The 14,375-nt window shown below is 44.8% G+C and overlaps 1 protein-coding gene across 2 annotated transcripts in view; it reads right to left on the bottom strand.

Annotated features, from left to right (window-relative positions):
- Window positions 1-1,073: 1,073 nt before the first annotated feature.
- rasgrp4 (RAS guanyl releasing protein 4) overlaps window positions 1,074-14,375 on the bottom strand; it is a 15,708-nt gene continuing 2,406 nt past the window's right edge. The window contains exons 2-17 of one of the 2 annotated variants that reach the window (XM_036536465.1): window positions 9,794-9,960; window positions 8,213-8,318; window positions 7,881-7,943; window positions 7,421-7,552; window positions 7,062-7,203; window positions 6,780-6,953; window positions 6,071-6,187; window positions 4,654-4,929; window positions 4,317-4,397; window positions 3,999-4,103; window positions 3,722-3,831; window positions 3,358-3,502; window positions 3,102-3,138; window positions 2,466-2,597; window positions 2,108-2,286; window positions 1,074-1,938 (exon numbers count right to left, since the gene is read on the bottom strand). In XM_036536465.1, the coding sequence (XP_036392358.1) occupies window positions 1,777-1,938; window positions 2,108-2,286; window positions 2,466-2,597; window positions 3,102-3,138; window positions 3,358-3,502; window positions 3,722-3,831; window positions 3,999-4,103; window positions 4,317-4,397; window positions 4,654-4,929; window positions 6,071-6,187; window positions 6,780-6,953; window positions 7,062-7,203; window positions 7,421-7,552; window positions 7,881-7,943; window positions 8,213-8,318; window positions 9,794-9,960 (2,128 nt within the window). In that variant the 3' untranslated portion in view covers window positions 1,074-1,776. The remainder of the gene's footprint in view (window positions 1,939-2,107; window positions 2,287-2,465; window positions 2,598-3,101; window positions 3,139-3,357; window positions 3,503-3,721; window positions 3,832-3,998; window positions 4,104-4,316; window positions 4,398-4,653; window positions 4,930-6,070; window positions 6,188-6,779; window positions 6,954-7,061; window positions 7,204-7,420; window positions 7,553-7,880; window positions 7,944-8,212; window positions 8,319-9,793; window positions 9,961-14,375) is intronic. The other variant, XM_036536466.1, reaches the window with a different exon arrangement.

Here is a 14,375-nt window from a genome sequence, read left to right as displayed (position 1 = left end):
GATGTTACACAGGTTGCAGGTGGACCAGTAGTGTTTTTCTGCAGTCCAATAAGCTCAAAGTTGGTTAAACTTAATTCAGACACTTGAAAGAGACAATGTTTGCTTTGGCACAGATTGACACTGGTCTTCTGTTCAACCACACATTTTTTCTGCTAAGTCCCAAAGTCAGTCATAAACTGTCTCTGAATACCTTCCCCTTACAGTTTCATTGTAGTAAAACCCAGCCACAGCTATTGTGAAAGTATGTTACTTTTCCAAGGAAGTCCAAGGGTGTCTATTCCTGAGACAGTTTGTGTAAACTTTGGCTCAAAGGACAGAAAATGAACACTTGTGTTGCCCCACTCTACCAAAGCACTGGCATGTTAGATGGCTGCAATACAACAAATGTTTTCATATCTCCATAAATCTCAGAATGGGTTATGTAAGATGTAAGCATTTACTTGCCTAAGTATTACATTACATTATTAGTATTTAGCAGATGCTCTTATCCAGAGTGACTTACATAGGTTGTAGTTTTTTTGTATTCATCTGTGGAATGCATGCAGTGGATACACCTCATCACCAAAGGCTTTGCTTGCCTGTGCCCAGATATTATTGCCTGTGAGATTGATTTTTTTTCTCCCCGAATCATTGTTCCACGCACAGTGATGATATTAATGCTGCTTGTTATTCCACCAGAGGGTGCTACAGTACTTGTGTTCCTTGGTAATTTTGTTAGTTGCACCTATTCATGAAAGCTTTCATACAGGCATGGAGGAGCAACAGGCAATGCTGCATTGCTATCTACATCATAGCCCTGCTTGTCTGTGAGCTAAGTGCTGCACAGCCAGCTCACTCTTAAAGGAGAGAGGGGCTGGGGAGAGCGTCATGTCTGGTAAATGTGCGTTTTATACATGCACCCAGTGTAAAGTGGTTAATTAAGCTCAACCATGATAATTCAAAGTAACTAAAATCACCAACAAGATGAAATTAGTTTTGTTTTAATAAAACAATCTTTTTTCGCAAAGTTTCTACTTACATATCACAACCATAAGGCTCCAGGGCATTTCCATAAAATATTTTTGTCAATTGGTGCACACACAATAAATATAATCTACAGCGATTGTTCTGGGTTTTATGAAGAAGGAAAAAAATATGTCTTCAGTTCCATAAGTGCTAGTTCCAGTGAATATAAAAAATGAGATGAGATTGTCAGAAATGGAGATGGAAATGAAGAATAAGAAGATCAAGAAGAAAGAGTGAGAGGGAGGATCAGGCCTTCAGTAGAATGTTCCCCCAGTCACAGAGCAGGAATTCAGCACCAGAGAGACAGCTTCCTGTCTCTCAGCTCAGTGGAGGGGCTACATTGACTGTTTCAGTGGGGGAGAAAGAGTGGGGATGGCAGTGGAGTCACAGAATGAAAACCAAGAATATAGGGCTTGGCTATGGCCAGATGAATGTCTCCAAACATTCAGGTCAGGGGTCATACAGTGCAGTTTAGCTGGCTCAGATAGTTGTATGGATGAGGAACTGGTCTTGTAATGTCCTGGGACATTACAGAATTGCTGGTAGGAGTCTCAGACAGTCATATAGATAGGACACTGGGTACTGGCTTGCTGGTGGGAGTCTCACAGTTGAAGGTGTTGGGTACAGATCAGGGATTAGATCACCCCTGATGGAGGTATCAATGTACAGGGTATGTCTGTAGTCATTGTAGTCCATACAGTATATATATATTCTGTTTGTATCGCTGTTTGAATGCACATGTGTGTGTGGGTTTGCTGTTGTGAGAATGATTCAGTCTGGCTCTTTTTTCTTGTCTTTTTGCAGCTGCAGTTCCTCCATCTTCTCCACCAGGAAGGGTACAGGCATGGAGGTGCCCCTAGCTCTCTGTGGTGCTGGGTTTCTCTGCTGCTTGACCTCCTCTTGTTTTGGGGTGGGACATAAGGCTGTTTTGTCCTAGGGGGTGGGGTGGGGATAAACGGGAAAGACACTGTTGTAACTTATCGAAACACCTACGGATTCAGGATTTATTGACCCTGAAATTCTCATGGTTTTAGTATATCAAAAAATAAAGGCACTTTCCACCACTTATTTGCCTGAAACAGCTGTAGTTACAGTTCTGCACCTTCTCTAGAGGGGAGCTTGGGATATGTGAATTGGTCTGGCTCCCTCTTCTGTCAGCCGGTCCTGGGGTCCACACCCCTGGGTCTGTCTGAGTGGACTGGTGTGAAAGCTGGGAGCCCTCCCCATCACTTTGCTCTGCACCCTCACTATGAGGGAAAACAAAGGTGTCCTCTTCAGAGCCTGATCAGAAACAAACACATTGACAGATTCATTTACAGACTCACGCGGTTGTACAGGTAGATTTAAAGTAAATACCACCTGTCTGAATAGGAAAAATACAGTATATTTGCGTAAGGGGGTACTTTTTGGGGGAGAAATGTAATTGGGACAGAGGGGAAGAGAAGATAAAGGAAACTTACTACAGCTGTTTCCCTTGGGCCTGATATCAGGGGCAGGGGTGCAGGGACAGGAACTCCCTGAAACCTTGAACCTCTTCTTGCATTCTAGTCCAACCTGGTCCTTACAATGCCTGTGGCAGTTAATCCCACAATCTGTGAAAATAGAGAGTTGAGAGAGAGAGAAATAGTGTGTGTGTGTATGTGTGTGTGTGTGTGTGTGTGTGTGTGTGTGTGTGTGTGAGAGAGAGAGAGAGAGAGAGAGAGAGAGAGAGAGAGAGAGAGAATGAGAGTCAGTCTAGAGTCTAACCTTTATTCTGACTGACAAGATACTGACAGGAAAGTGGTGCTGGTCATTACATTAAAATTGACTGTGAATGCCTCTGTCTGACCAACACAGGCTCTTTCATTTAGTACACATTTATGCAGTAAAAAGGCTATAATGACATACTGGTCCTAAAGATCACAGACACATTGAGGTCATAGCTAAGCATAAAGACATGTTCCCCAAATTACTGAGTCTGCAGACATGATCTTGGTGTCTTGATGGCTGTTAATTCAGTAGCCTTGCAGACACTGTGAGCCTGCAAGGACTGGAGTTGACCACCACTGCAGACACTGTGACCCTTGAATAACCCAGCTGTAGAAGGATTATCTCACCTCTGCAGCGGTAACCCTGCTTAATGACTCCCCACAGCTGTAAGAGAGCAGACAGAGAGAGTCAGGGAACAGTGGAAGAGAGGATAGCAGTTACACAAAGTCATTCAGAAAGAGAGTGGGAGCATAAGAGAGAGACAAGGGGGGGACAGAGAGAAAGGGGAAGAAAGAGAGAGACAGAACAGAGAGAGGGAAAGAGCGAGAACAAGAGAGAGATAGTGAGAGAGGGAGAAAAGAGCCATCATAACCTAATACTCACAAAGCCTCCGCAGGTGTCACAGAAGGTAGGTCGCTTATAGGTTGTCTCATGGAAATTGTGTAGGAAGTTGAGGCCCAGCTTGGCACAGACTGACATCCCCCTCATGAAGTATGAGGTGATTTCTTCCCGACTTATCTCTCCTTCCCTGAAAGAGAAAGGGTCTCAGAGGAAGAGAAAATGTCTCCTGAGTTTAGCCACCTGTGTCTCTGTGTTTTAATGTGCCTTCCACACGAGGAGTAAATAAAAATGTCTGCCACTATGTGTGTTTCTGTCAGTCTCTCTCCAGTAATACACTTTGTCAGCTTGGTCAGGTGTCTCCCTACCTGCCATACCTGTCTGTCTGTTCATCCATTGGTTCACTCACCTGTCACTCTCATGTGTGCAGAAGGAAAAGGGAAAGTTGGCAGCTATCTTTTCAAAGTCTTCCAAGGAGATGTACCCGTCCAGATTCAGGTCGTAGTTCTTCATTATGGACTGCAGGGGGAGACATGCGAACAGATGGGCACGTAAACCACAGGGAAGCACGTATTTTTTTCTTTTTACAGACACCATTATTTCCTTTTTCAGATGGTACATTCTTACATAATGGTTCTTACATAAACATGGCGTCACAAGTTAAGCTGTTTGTGTACTCTACTCACGTCCACCATCTGTTTGACGTGCGTGGAGATGGTGTCAGGGTCCAGTCTGGGCGTCACACCTGAGCCCCACTCTGCTACTACAGGTGGCTTGACTGGAGCAGTAGGCTGGCAGAGGAGAAAGAGAGGGTGTAATGACATGCAGTTGATATAAAATATTCATGAATAATCAGATTTCAAATCTCATCAGATAAATTTTATGTTGAATAATTTTTTGATTAGGAAGATGACTACGTCCCCAGTGAAGGAAGGGAGAGGAGCGAAATGCCTTTCATCAGAAAAAAAAGTGAGTCTAGTGTGTGGTGTAATTGTTTTAAATACCTGGATCTTGGGGTTCTTCGGCTCCTTGGCATAGGAGAGCTCGTATATCTCATCCTCAGTGTAGTACAGGTCCAGAGACAGCTGGGGTCAGTCATGAACCGAAGGGAAGAGGTCAAAGGTCATTCAACCACTGCACAAACCACTGTATGTCAAGTGTCACAAGCATGTGTGTTCCATCGCACTGACTCATCTCTTCACCCCTATAAAGCATTTGCATTTAGAATCTGACTCATGGTTCACATACACTCTTCCCCTATTGCAGATCTTCTCTGAATTCCCCTTGGCTCATTTTCACATTTTCATGTGAAAATGAGCCAAGCACTCCCTTCTTCCTCACCGTCAAGAGGTGCAGCAGGTCCTTGTTGGCCTCGAAGGGGGGTGTGCAGTTGTGGATGGCAAGCAGGTCCGTGATGTTGCTGTACAGGTGCTGCATCTTGCCCAGGTTGATCTTGTCCTCCTCCAGGTAGTCGGGCAGTGCCTCGTTCAGGGAAATCAGGTCCTTGAGATGCACTCCCAGGATGGGCACCTTGAACCCTGAGCACTCGCTGTAAACACGCCTGTAGGTACTGTAGTTGCTGCGGGAGGACAGCAGCTCAGTCATCTCGCTCAGCATCTGGAGAGGATGGTGTACGGTGGAACATTTTACATTTAGTGGGGACACAGAAAAATGTGACAAAACTTGAAATCACATGGCATTGTACAGATCAATATAGCAGTGTACCCTATACCAAATTCCCCAGACTCAATTAAAGCTACATTATTATTATTATTCATTATTATTATTACTACACTGAGATACATTAAAGTACAACATAGTCAGGCTAATTTTCACCAGATATTCAGTACTGCATATTTATGGGTAAACATTGCTACCTGTTCTCCAAACATGAACCCACAACATTTGACTCACAAAACAATGCAACCGTCCCTTGTCACATGACCATTGGTCATATTCCTTGCTGGCACAGATATTGAAGCTGCCAAGTGTTTCCTGTGCTGTTTATGCAATTACGATGATGACAGGAATATAAAACCATAGAGAACTTTCATCGTGGACACACACCAAGATGCAACTGCTGCCTGAAATGAACAGGAAACAGGTGGCAGAGCATGCTGACTATAGGAGAGTTAATGTTAGGGGTAGCTAGACACTTTTGTGTGCACTGGGTGATCACTTCGCATCTACGAAGGAGCTATAAATGTAAACAGGTTCTTTCTCTGACATTCCAGATTAGTGTGCATGTTAAAAATGCCTGCATTTAGGATACAAGCTGAACTGTGCGCAGCGCTTTTGTTGGAGAAGAACCCGATTCAACAGAAGCAAATGAACCTCTGTATCATGCCAGTGGACTGTCAAGGGTGAGCATTGCTGCCTACTATTTAAGGATATGCATGATATTGAAAATAGACTGTAACCAAATGGACACCGTTGCTATTGTGGCTTTTGTTTATGGCCAGTATCAGTAACCAGCAGTCTTGAAATGCTGGCCATGATTCTGGTTATGTCTCTGGTTATGTTGTGAATTAAAAATAAGAAAAATGTTGATTCTTACTGTCTTTCATCATATTGCATGTATTGGTGTAAATCTGTAATTTGTAATCAACAGATGCATCCACTATTTTCCATTTTAAGCCTACAGTAATATGAGCTGTTGTGATGATTTCTACTTGAAACCGATGTGTAACAGTAACTGATTTGTCGGTGTACAAAAAATGCAGTGCTGGAAAGAAGTATGCTGGTGCCCTGGGCTGACCTTGGTGACATCCTGAGGCAGCAGGCTGGCTGTGTCTTTAAGGCGAGAGATGGAGCTGTGGCACAGGCCACCTGTGATAGCCATCAGAGTGTTGAAGTTCTGCAGAGAGCGCAGCTTCTGCTCGGAGAAAGAAAGACAGAGGGTATCAGGCTACCGGTTCTGCACTGATTTTATCTTATCAGCTTGAGAGTGGTTGAGCGTGGTCATCTTCTCTGCTTCAGTGTACGTTTCTGTGTTCCTTTTTTCTTTTTGTACAAATACAAGAGCAGTCACCAGCTACGGGCACAAAAGTACATGAAAACATGAGCAACAGTAATCCAGGGGTCACTAAACAGTACAGGAGCTGATCTTCATGCAACAGTTACATAATATTCTGTATTTACTGCACAACATCCACATGATATCAGAGTTACTTAGTCTAAAAATATAGCTAGTAAGAGCTCATGGTGCCATATCTAGCTGATCAGTCATGATATGAAATATCTCTGGTGATGTTTTTGGTGTATGTTTTCACATCTATGCATGTGTGTGTGTCTGTGTGTGTGTGTGTGAGTGTGTGTGTGTGCGTGTGTGCGCGTGCGTGTGCATGTGCGTGTGGGTGTGAGTGTGTGCGTGTGTGCGTGTGCGCGTGTGCGTGTGTGTGTGTGTGTGTGTGTGTGTGTGTTTGTGTGCGTGTGTGCGTGTGTGTGTGTGTGTGTGTGTGTGTTACCTGGGCCACATGGATGAACTTGGTGAAGACTTGCGCTCTCTGCTGTGCTGTGTGTCTGCTCAGGATCATCAGCTGGACCCACTGGGACACTCCATTACACAGCATGACTGAACGCTCCAGGGCAGGGTTGTCCCGCACTGAGCCGCGGACCACATAGCTGTGGTAGTCCAGGTACTAGAACATCAGTGAGAGAGCGGAAGGCAACAATATAGAATCAAAATGGAATTTGCCACCAGAACATCTATACTGCTAACATTGCCTGGATAGTGGTTCCACACTTACTGAAACTCTGCAGAAGTTTTTAAACTCCAGGTAACTGAGGTGTTCGGCCATCTCATCTGGCTCCATGTGGTCGAAGAGCAGTGACACCTTTCTCTTTTTCACAGTGGGGGAGGGCGCTTGGGAAGGATTGGCTGGTGGGCTACTAGAGAGATGGAGTAGGAGGAGGGGTTGGAGACAATGCCAAAGAGAAACAGAGAAATCAGAGTGTCAAACACGCAGACACAAATAAAAGATTGTTAAGACCATAAACATGTTAAGAGCTCATCTCCTCCCTGCCCTGCCCTCCATCTTTCTCAGGCCAGTGACAGTCCCTTGCATCACTCCTCCTGACTACACCTGCCTCCCTCCATGTCACTCACAGGCAAGAGGTGTCAATCAGCTGGCAGTTGGTCTCCTTCCCCTCTGTCCTCACCAGGGCCCACAGGTCCCCCATCACCTGCTCCAGGAGGGGGTCTGCTTCCAATGCAGCAGGGAACTGGGTGATCCAGTACCTGGAGGGGAGAGGAAACAGCCAAGCTGTTGAATGAGACCTATTTCCCAGTTTATTTGAACCCCACCTCTAGCCCATTTATGTGAAACACAGGAAAGGTCTCACCACAAAGACCTAAAACCAATGCTTGACTTATCCTTCAATGTCCCTATTCTCATATTGTGGGATCATAAGATATATGATCTTATAAGAAGCTGTATACTGTAGGGCAGGGGCGATAAAAAATTTATATACAGTAAAACAATTAAAAGCTTGTCTTATCTAGTCTAGCTCCTGAATACATTAAAATAGAAAACAGTGGAGTTAGAGGAACAGAGCAGCAGTCAGACCTGATGAGGTGGCAGATCTGGGGACGTTGCTGTGCCCTCTTTTCCACAGGGCAGTCCTTATAAGTGAGAAAGTCAAGGACAGCACAGTTTGCAGTGATCTTTGCAACATCATTACATATATGTACCCATATACATTGCATACACTCACGTAAGCCATTGTTTAACCATAAAACAGTGAACATGCTATGACAAACAATATAGTACCATTGCTGTGTCATTGCTATACTATTGGTATAAACTGACACGTGGCTGTGTAATGTACATTGGATATAGGACTGAAGACTAAATTCTAACTGGAGCCTAGGGACAGAGTAGAGATTGGCAAAGGATATAGAGAGAGCAGCTTGTCTGCAAAGGTGTGGGAGGGGACCACCCAGCTGTGCATCATGAGGGTCATGTTGACCAGCTGGGTCCCTTTGGTCAGCTTCCCCTCCGAGTCTGCAACAGAGCACAACCAGGTTACTGCTGTGAGCCACATAACAGCAGACACTGTCAGGACAGTTCTCTAGACAGTTTCTTCTACATTGTCAAATAATTGTCAAACAATTAGCTAAACATTATTTACCTAAACATAAGATCAGCAGTGGTCACTGTAGTGGAAAAAGTGCAAAATTTTTGGGGGATAAAAGTCATTACCAACTCCTGTAATGGTAGTCTTATACCAAATCATAGAAATAGATATTTAGAATTTTCAGAGCTATGTGCAGCAAAAGAAAATGGATCCACTCTTGTGAAATGTGTATAGGACAGAATAATACTTCCAGGATACATATGTCACATTGTAATGGATAAAGTTACAATAAATCATGAAAGATGACAAATAAATTATATCACAGAAAAGTGGACATAAATGTTGATTTCATTGCCATCTTCAAGCAGACAGGAAGTCCTAATAGAAGTATCATGGGAGATATGAGTAGGTCACGTGCTCTAGTCGATTACTGCTCTACCATTACATGATGGAAAACGCCTCCAGTCTGTGTAACTTATGCATTTTATTTTATGTAGTGAATTCCAAAACATTACTGTCGGAGCTACTGAATCTTTATTGTCTCCATCAGTATTTTGTGGCATGCCACAAACGTAAACACCACTGTGAGTGTGAATTGCTGCAGCTTCACTCAGCAGCATGGCTTTTGCAGCATGCTCTTGACTTAGAACTTGCCCGGAACTTTCCGTATCCAGCTCCTTTCGAGGGCAAAACCACATCTACGATCAGGACCAGGATTGCCGCTATCTACTGCCTGCTCCACATCGTCATAACCTGCAGCCCACAAGTTAGCAATCTGAGATTTGGCACAGCACTGATCAGCACAAAATCACATTTTGTCGTGGTCAGGCTCTGGGCAAAGGTAGGAGACACGGCACAGAATAGCAAAGTATTTGTTTGTGTGTGAACTGGTCCATGGGTCGCAGTATGTGCATGTGTTAGTATTCACTCCACTGTCTCTCTGGTTCTGGGAATGGCTGTACCCTCTGCTGATGAGAACAAAGGCTGATTGTGTGGTGGCCCTCTGTCTAGCACGTCCACTTTCTCGTTCCCCCCTGCATTCTTCCCTCTCATCCCTCGCTCACGCGGCCTTACATAATCTGGCTAAGCAGGGACATAGTGAGCTGGGGACAGAGAGTGACAGAGAGGTGAGCAGAGATGCGAATGTGTTTTTTGAGGAGATGGAGATCAGCGAGACAGGATGGCAACAGTGAGGTTGAGACATGATGATAAGGAGGGTGGACGTAAACAGAGGATCAGGAGTGACTCACAGTCTACAAAACGGCCAATTACAAAGTCGCGGCGGTGACAGGGAGCAAATCGCCGTGGCGTGGCAAATCCCCTGAGGAATGTTCCCAAAGAGATGACACATATCTGCAAGCATATCCTCCAACACTCTCCCCTTACATACTCTCCCGCTCACCAAAGCAGTGCAGACAACGCAGGATAAGGTCCTCCAGGCTCACAGCGCGGGAGCTGGGGCAGGGGCCCTGCAGGACCTGGCTGATCTCCTGCGGGCTGGGGCAGGTCATCCGCCTCTGCACCGTCCGCCGACATCGCCCACTGCTCAGGCTGTCCTGACGAGACTTCCTGACAGATTGAGAGGGGGGGAGAGCGAGAGAGAGAAACTGTCTTAGTTGGTCTTACTCTTAACTTGGTCTTACACATTCAGGTTTTTAAATGCTTTGGATGACAGTCTGGATAGTTACTGTCATGCTAATGAAGCAAGTTTGAATCCCCGAATCATTGAGAGGGAGAGAGAAGTGTGAAACAACAGTCTGGGAGAGAAAGATGCACAGAGGATGTGGTGGGACAGACCTGTAGTAAACAGTGAATAAAGAGTCTTTTTTCCGTTCCAAGGTTACTGAAGACCAAAGCAATGGGCATTTGTTTAACATGTCCACAGAGGCAATTTACAATGCTGCTGTGAATCAGATGTTCAGAGAGCTGTAGAAGCCCAGCCCAGTGCTGAAAGTGCTCTCGACTACCCTATCTCTACTGTGTGTGATGGGTCAGGTGAAGTGTACATGCTCTGTGTCTGTTAAAATGCTGTTGATGTTTGTATGCGTGTGTATGTGTTCAAGTTTCCATTATTCGGAAGTATGCGCCTTTGCCTGTGCCTATACGGATGAATGTCATCTCTCTGGCTCATTGTTGTGTCAGTGTTGAACACCTGACTTCAGACCATAGGCCTAATGTGACGATCATCCTCACTGTACGCTTATGTGATCATTATTATTATCAGTCTAAAGCACTGATGCCACAGCTTGTGCCTGGGACTGTGTAATGTGTTTGCAGAACAACGACTTGTAATGTGTGGGTCAGGTGGCAAGTGTGCAAAACATTGGAGATGTTTCAATGCCACTTAAGTGTGTGTGTGTGTGTGTATGTGTGTGTGTGTGTGTGTGTGAGAGAGAGAGAGAGAGAGAGAGAGAGAGAAAGAGAGAGAGACTTTCGGCACTCTTTATTGGACCATAGGTCTTCACAAGTCTTCACACACTACTCAAATAAAAGGTTTTCAAATAAAACATACTTCATCATGCAACCACAAACACACCATAAAAAAGAACATTCCATTCCAGAACACAGAAATCATGGTCATTTGTCATTTCATCATTATCTCCTCACCATTAGCAACACCAATAGCATCCCCAATACACCACATCCTCTGGGAGGTTTTCACATCTTTGATCAACTCTTAGCACACATGTTCGATGACAAGGTGTGCAGATGCACAACCCTTGAGCAACTGGCAGAAGAGATCATTTTATCATATCATTTTATCATTTTTATTTTGTTCCAATTTAAAAATACACCCAAAATGTACTGGTACAAGTGCTTGTAATACTGAATGTGGCAAAGATCTCAAGCGTGAGTTGCTCTTGGGGGATTTGGCCAGTTACTTCAAAAGTAAGTATTCCTTCATTGATTAAAGATTAAACAAAACATGTTTTAAATTTCTCCCAAAATATGGTTTCCAGGAAAATTCAGTACTTTTCAGTGTTGTGACAGGGCTACAAATGAATAATCTGCATCAGTATCTACTGTAGTTGTCCTCACATTATATTTGTGTGTATTTTTGTGGGTGTGGGTGAGTGTGTATCTATACATTTTCACATGCTTGTTATTATCAGGGAATAAGAGGCAGGGCTAGAAGCCCAGATAAATTGTCCTTATTTGAGATTCCATCTCATCTGACAGATTGAGTTGCGGTTCGCGCAAGCTCTTAACACACACTCTCTGTTTACCTGCACATCAGTCTTTAGACACAATCTCTGTGATAATGGAGCAAGAGGCCCTGTTCTAAGGTTGGCTGACGAAGATCTCTAATGAAAGCTGTGGCGTGATGTCAGAAACAGGAAGCTTGCCATTCACATGGGAAGAGTTCTAAGCATTAATAAAGTGCTTACTGCAAGACTTCTGTCTCGATTTAATTCCTCCGCAGTTCTTACCAAGTCTCTAACCCTCAAATCCTTAAAGATCCATCAAGCTACATGCAGGCGCGCGCACGCACACACACACACACACACAAGCAGACATTCTCTATGCTTGATCAAAACCTAGACCACGAGTACACACTACTGGTTGGGTTTTCAGGTATGAGGACAATGTACTCCATGATCTCAGTGGTCACTCACTGTCTCTTTCTCTTTGGATCTCTATGCCCTACTGTCACTTTTTGTCTGGGTCAGCACACTGCCACCCTCCTCAGTTCAGCCCCCAGGTGAGGTTATTATTAGTATTGTACGGTGACTGCTCCTGTGTGTTTACTTGTGTTTCAGAGAGGGGTAACTGCCCATCACTCTAAATAGGAGAGTTCAATAGTCAATGGGCTTGGCAGAGCCACAACCTGCTAGACTCTATCCTTCTCGCCCCATTAGGTGATGTCCGTTGAGCCCAAAACAGCGGGAACAGGGCACACAAACACACCCACACGCACACACACACACACACACACACACACATACACACACGCACACGCACACGCACACACATACACACACCCCACACACACACACACACACACACACGCACACACACACACACACAAACACACGCACCCCACACACACACATACTGCAGAGGTTGTCAGAGATCTCATTTTGTCAATGTTTTCTCTGGTTGCTTCAGAGCCTACTTTCTCTCTATTAGTCTGTATGTGGCAGGCAGCGCAAACAATGACGGTGTGCGTGACAAACAGTTCACTCTCGCAAGAGACCACGCCTTCCAATCAGCAGAAGACTTCATTAGAACAGCTGGTCCCGGACCAGCTCCCTGGCTGTACCCAGCACACACAGTAAGTGAAGCGTGCTCGCCCTGGCTTACCAGTATTGTTGTATGTTAACAATGCCCGCTCTCACTGAAATCTGGGACAAGGGAGAGCAGCACAAACCGTCCTCCAGACAGAGCCACATGACAGCAGCTCTATAGATGGAAATATGGAGGACGTTAGGACATTACAGCAAAACAGCAATCTCTCTCTCTCTCTCTCTCTCTCACACACACATTATATGTATACTGACACATCAAAACTATGGCCTACCTCATCTTCACAGCCAATGTACTTTCATGCCTTGATCAATAACACAGCATAAGCAGGAATTTTAACGTCAAAGGGCCAAGAAAGCACAATCAAAACAACATGCTTCATCCTCATCTATCCTCTGCCATGTCGAGTCCATTGCTCTCAATTACAGTGCTCTCCACTTTCCCCAGCCCCTGTCAGTCCACCGCATCAACTGGACAACAGCAAGCTTGTTTGTGTCAAGCGGTCTCAGAAAGTTCCCAATATTGTCCTGACTGCAGCATGGGGCTAAGTACAGGCCAAGAGGGATGCCCCTCTGTGTGCTTTATCTCAAGAAGATTATTTAGTTCAAAAGGTACGTGGGCCTCATGCAGTCTTTGGAACAGCTAAACTGAATTCCCAGCCGCAGCGGCGAGTATCAGCACGATGTTGGCTGGTTGGCTCTCATGCAAATCTGAATACAATCGGCCCCCTGTCAGGGCACGGAGAACCTATTCAGGTATGATTTGCATTCTTCTGCTCACAGCCAGTGGCAGCATGTAACAACGTTATAAAACATGCATCACAAAAATATGTGCTTGATTATGTGTGTAGATCTATTAGAGGCATGTTCCACCACCCTTAGAGAGGGCATCCTCTGAAAACCACATGCTTACTTCCAGTGAATTTTGTTTTATGTGTTTGCTTCCCTGCCGACAATTAGGTGTAGTATAACTCACCTGGATGTGTGGGCGGGATTGTGTCTGGATCATTTCTGAGCACCAGGACTGGTTGTGTACTGGTCATGGAATTTCACACAACACTGTAATGTCAACAATGATCCTTCTAGCAGCTGCAGAACCCTGAGTGAGCCGTCATGTTAGCCAAGACATGTAATGTTCTTTTAGCACCTCCCTGCTTGTAAGTGTGATGACATACAATGACTTATTTCGGTTATGCCGGCTATTAACAATCCCCTTAGACCAACGCACACCCCCCCACCCCCCCCCGGCTTTTTCTCTGTCCCCCTTACTCTCTCTTCCCCTGTGCTCAGTCTTTGCTTTATTCCTTTCAGAATACAACTTCTTCTTTTTTTTGCACTGGAAATCCCCCATCACTCCCTCCCCATCCTTCCTACAACACTCTAGTCCCAGTCCTCTCTAGCTAAAGATCCACCCCTCCCTCTCTCTCTCTCTCTCTCTTTCTCCCACACAGGAACAGAGGACATGCAAATTCCTTCCTTTGTTCTCATTAATTGATTAATTGATGCCAAATCATTTGAAGGCCTTGTTTGTGCACTGGTCCCTCTCTCTCTCTCTCTCTCTCTCTCTCTCTCTGTGTCCCTTCCTCCCTTCACGTCCTCATCTCTCTAATTCTCCCTCGATCATTTAAGGGGATTTTATCTGCAGATTGATAATTAATTGTAAAGATAAATGTGTATGTTCATCAAGTCAATAGGTTAATACTTTAAAAAAGATAAAATATATGAAGAATGACTCTG

The sequence above is a fragment of the Megalops cyprinoides genome, chromosome 9 (assembly GCF_013368585.1).
Source record: "Megalops cyprinoides isolate fMegCyp1 chromosome 9, fMegCyp1.pri, whole genome shotgun sequence".
Lineage (NCBI taxonomy): Eukaryota > Metazoa > Chordata > Actinopteri > Elopiformes > Megalopidae > Megalops > Megalops cyprinoides.
Note: the sequence above shows the minus strand (reverse complement) of the source record. Positions and strands in the feature narration are given on the sequence as shown.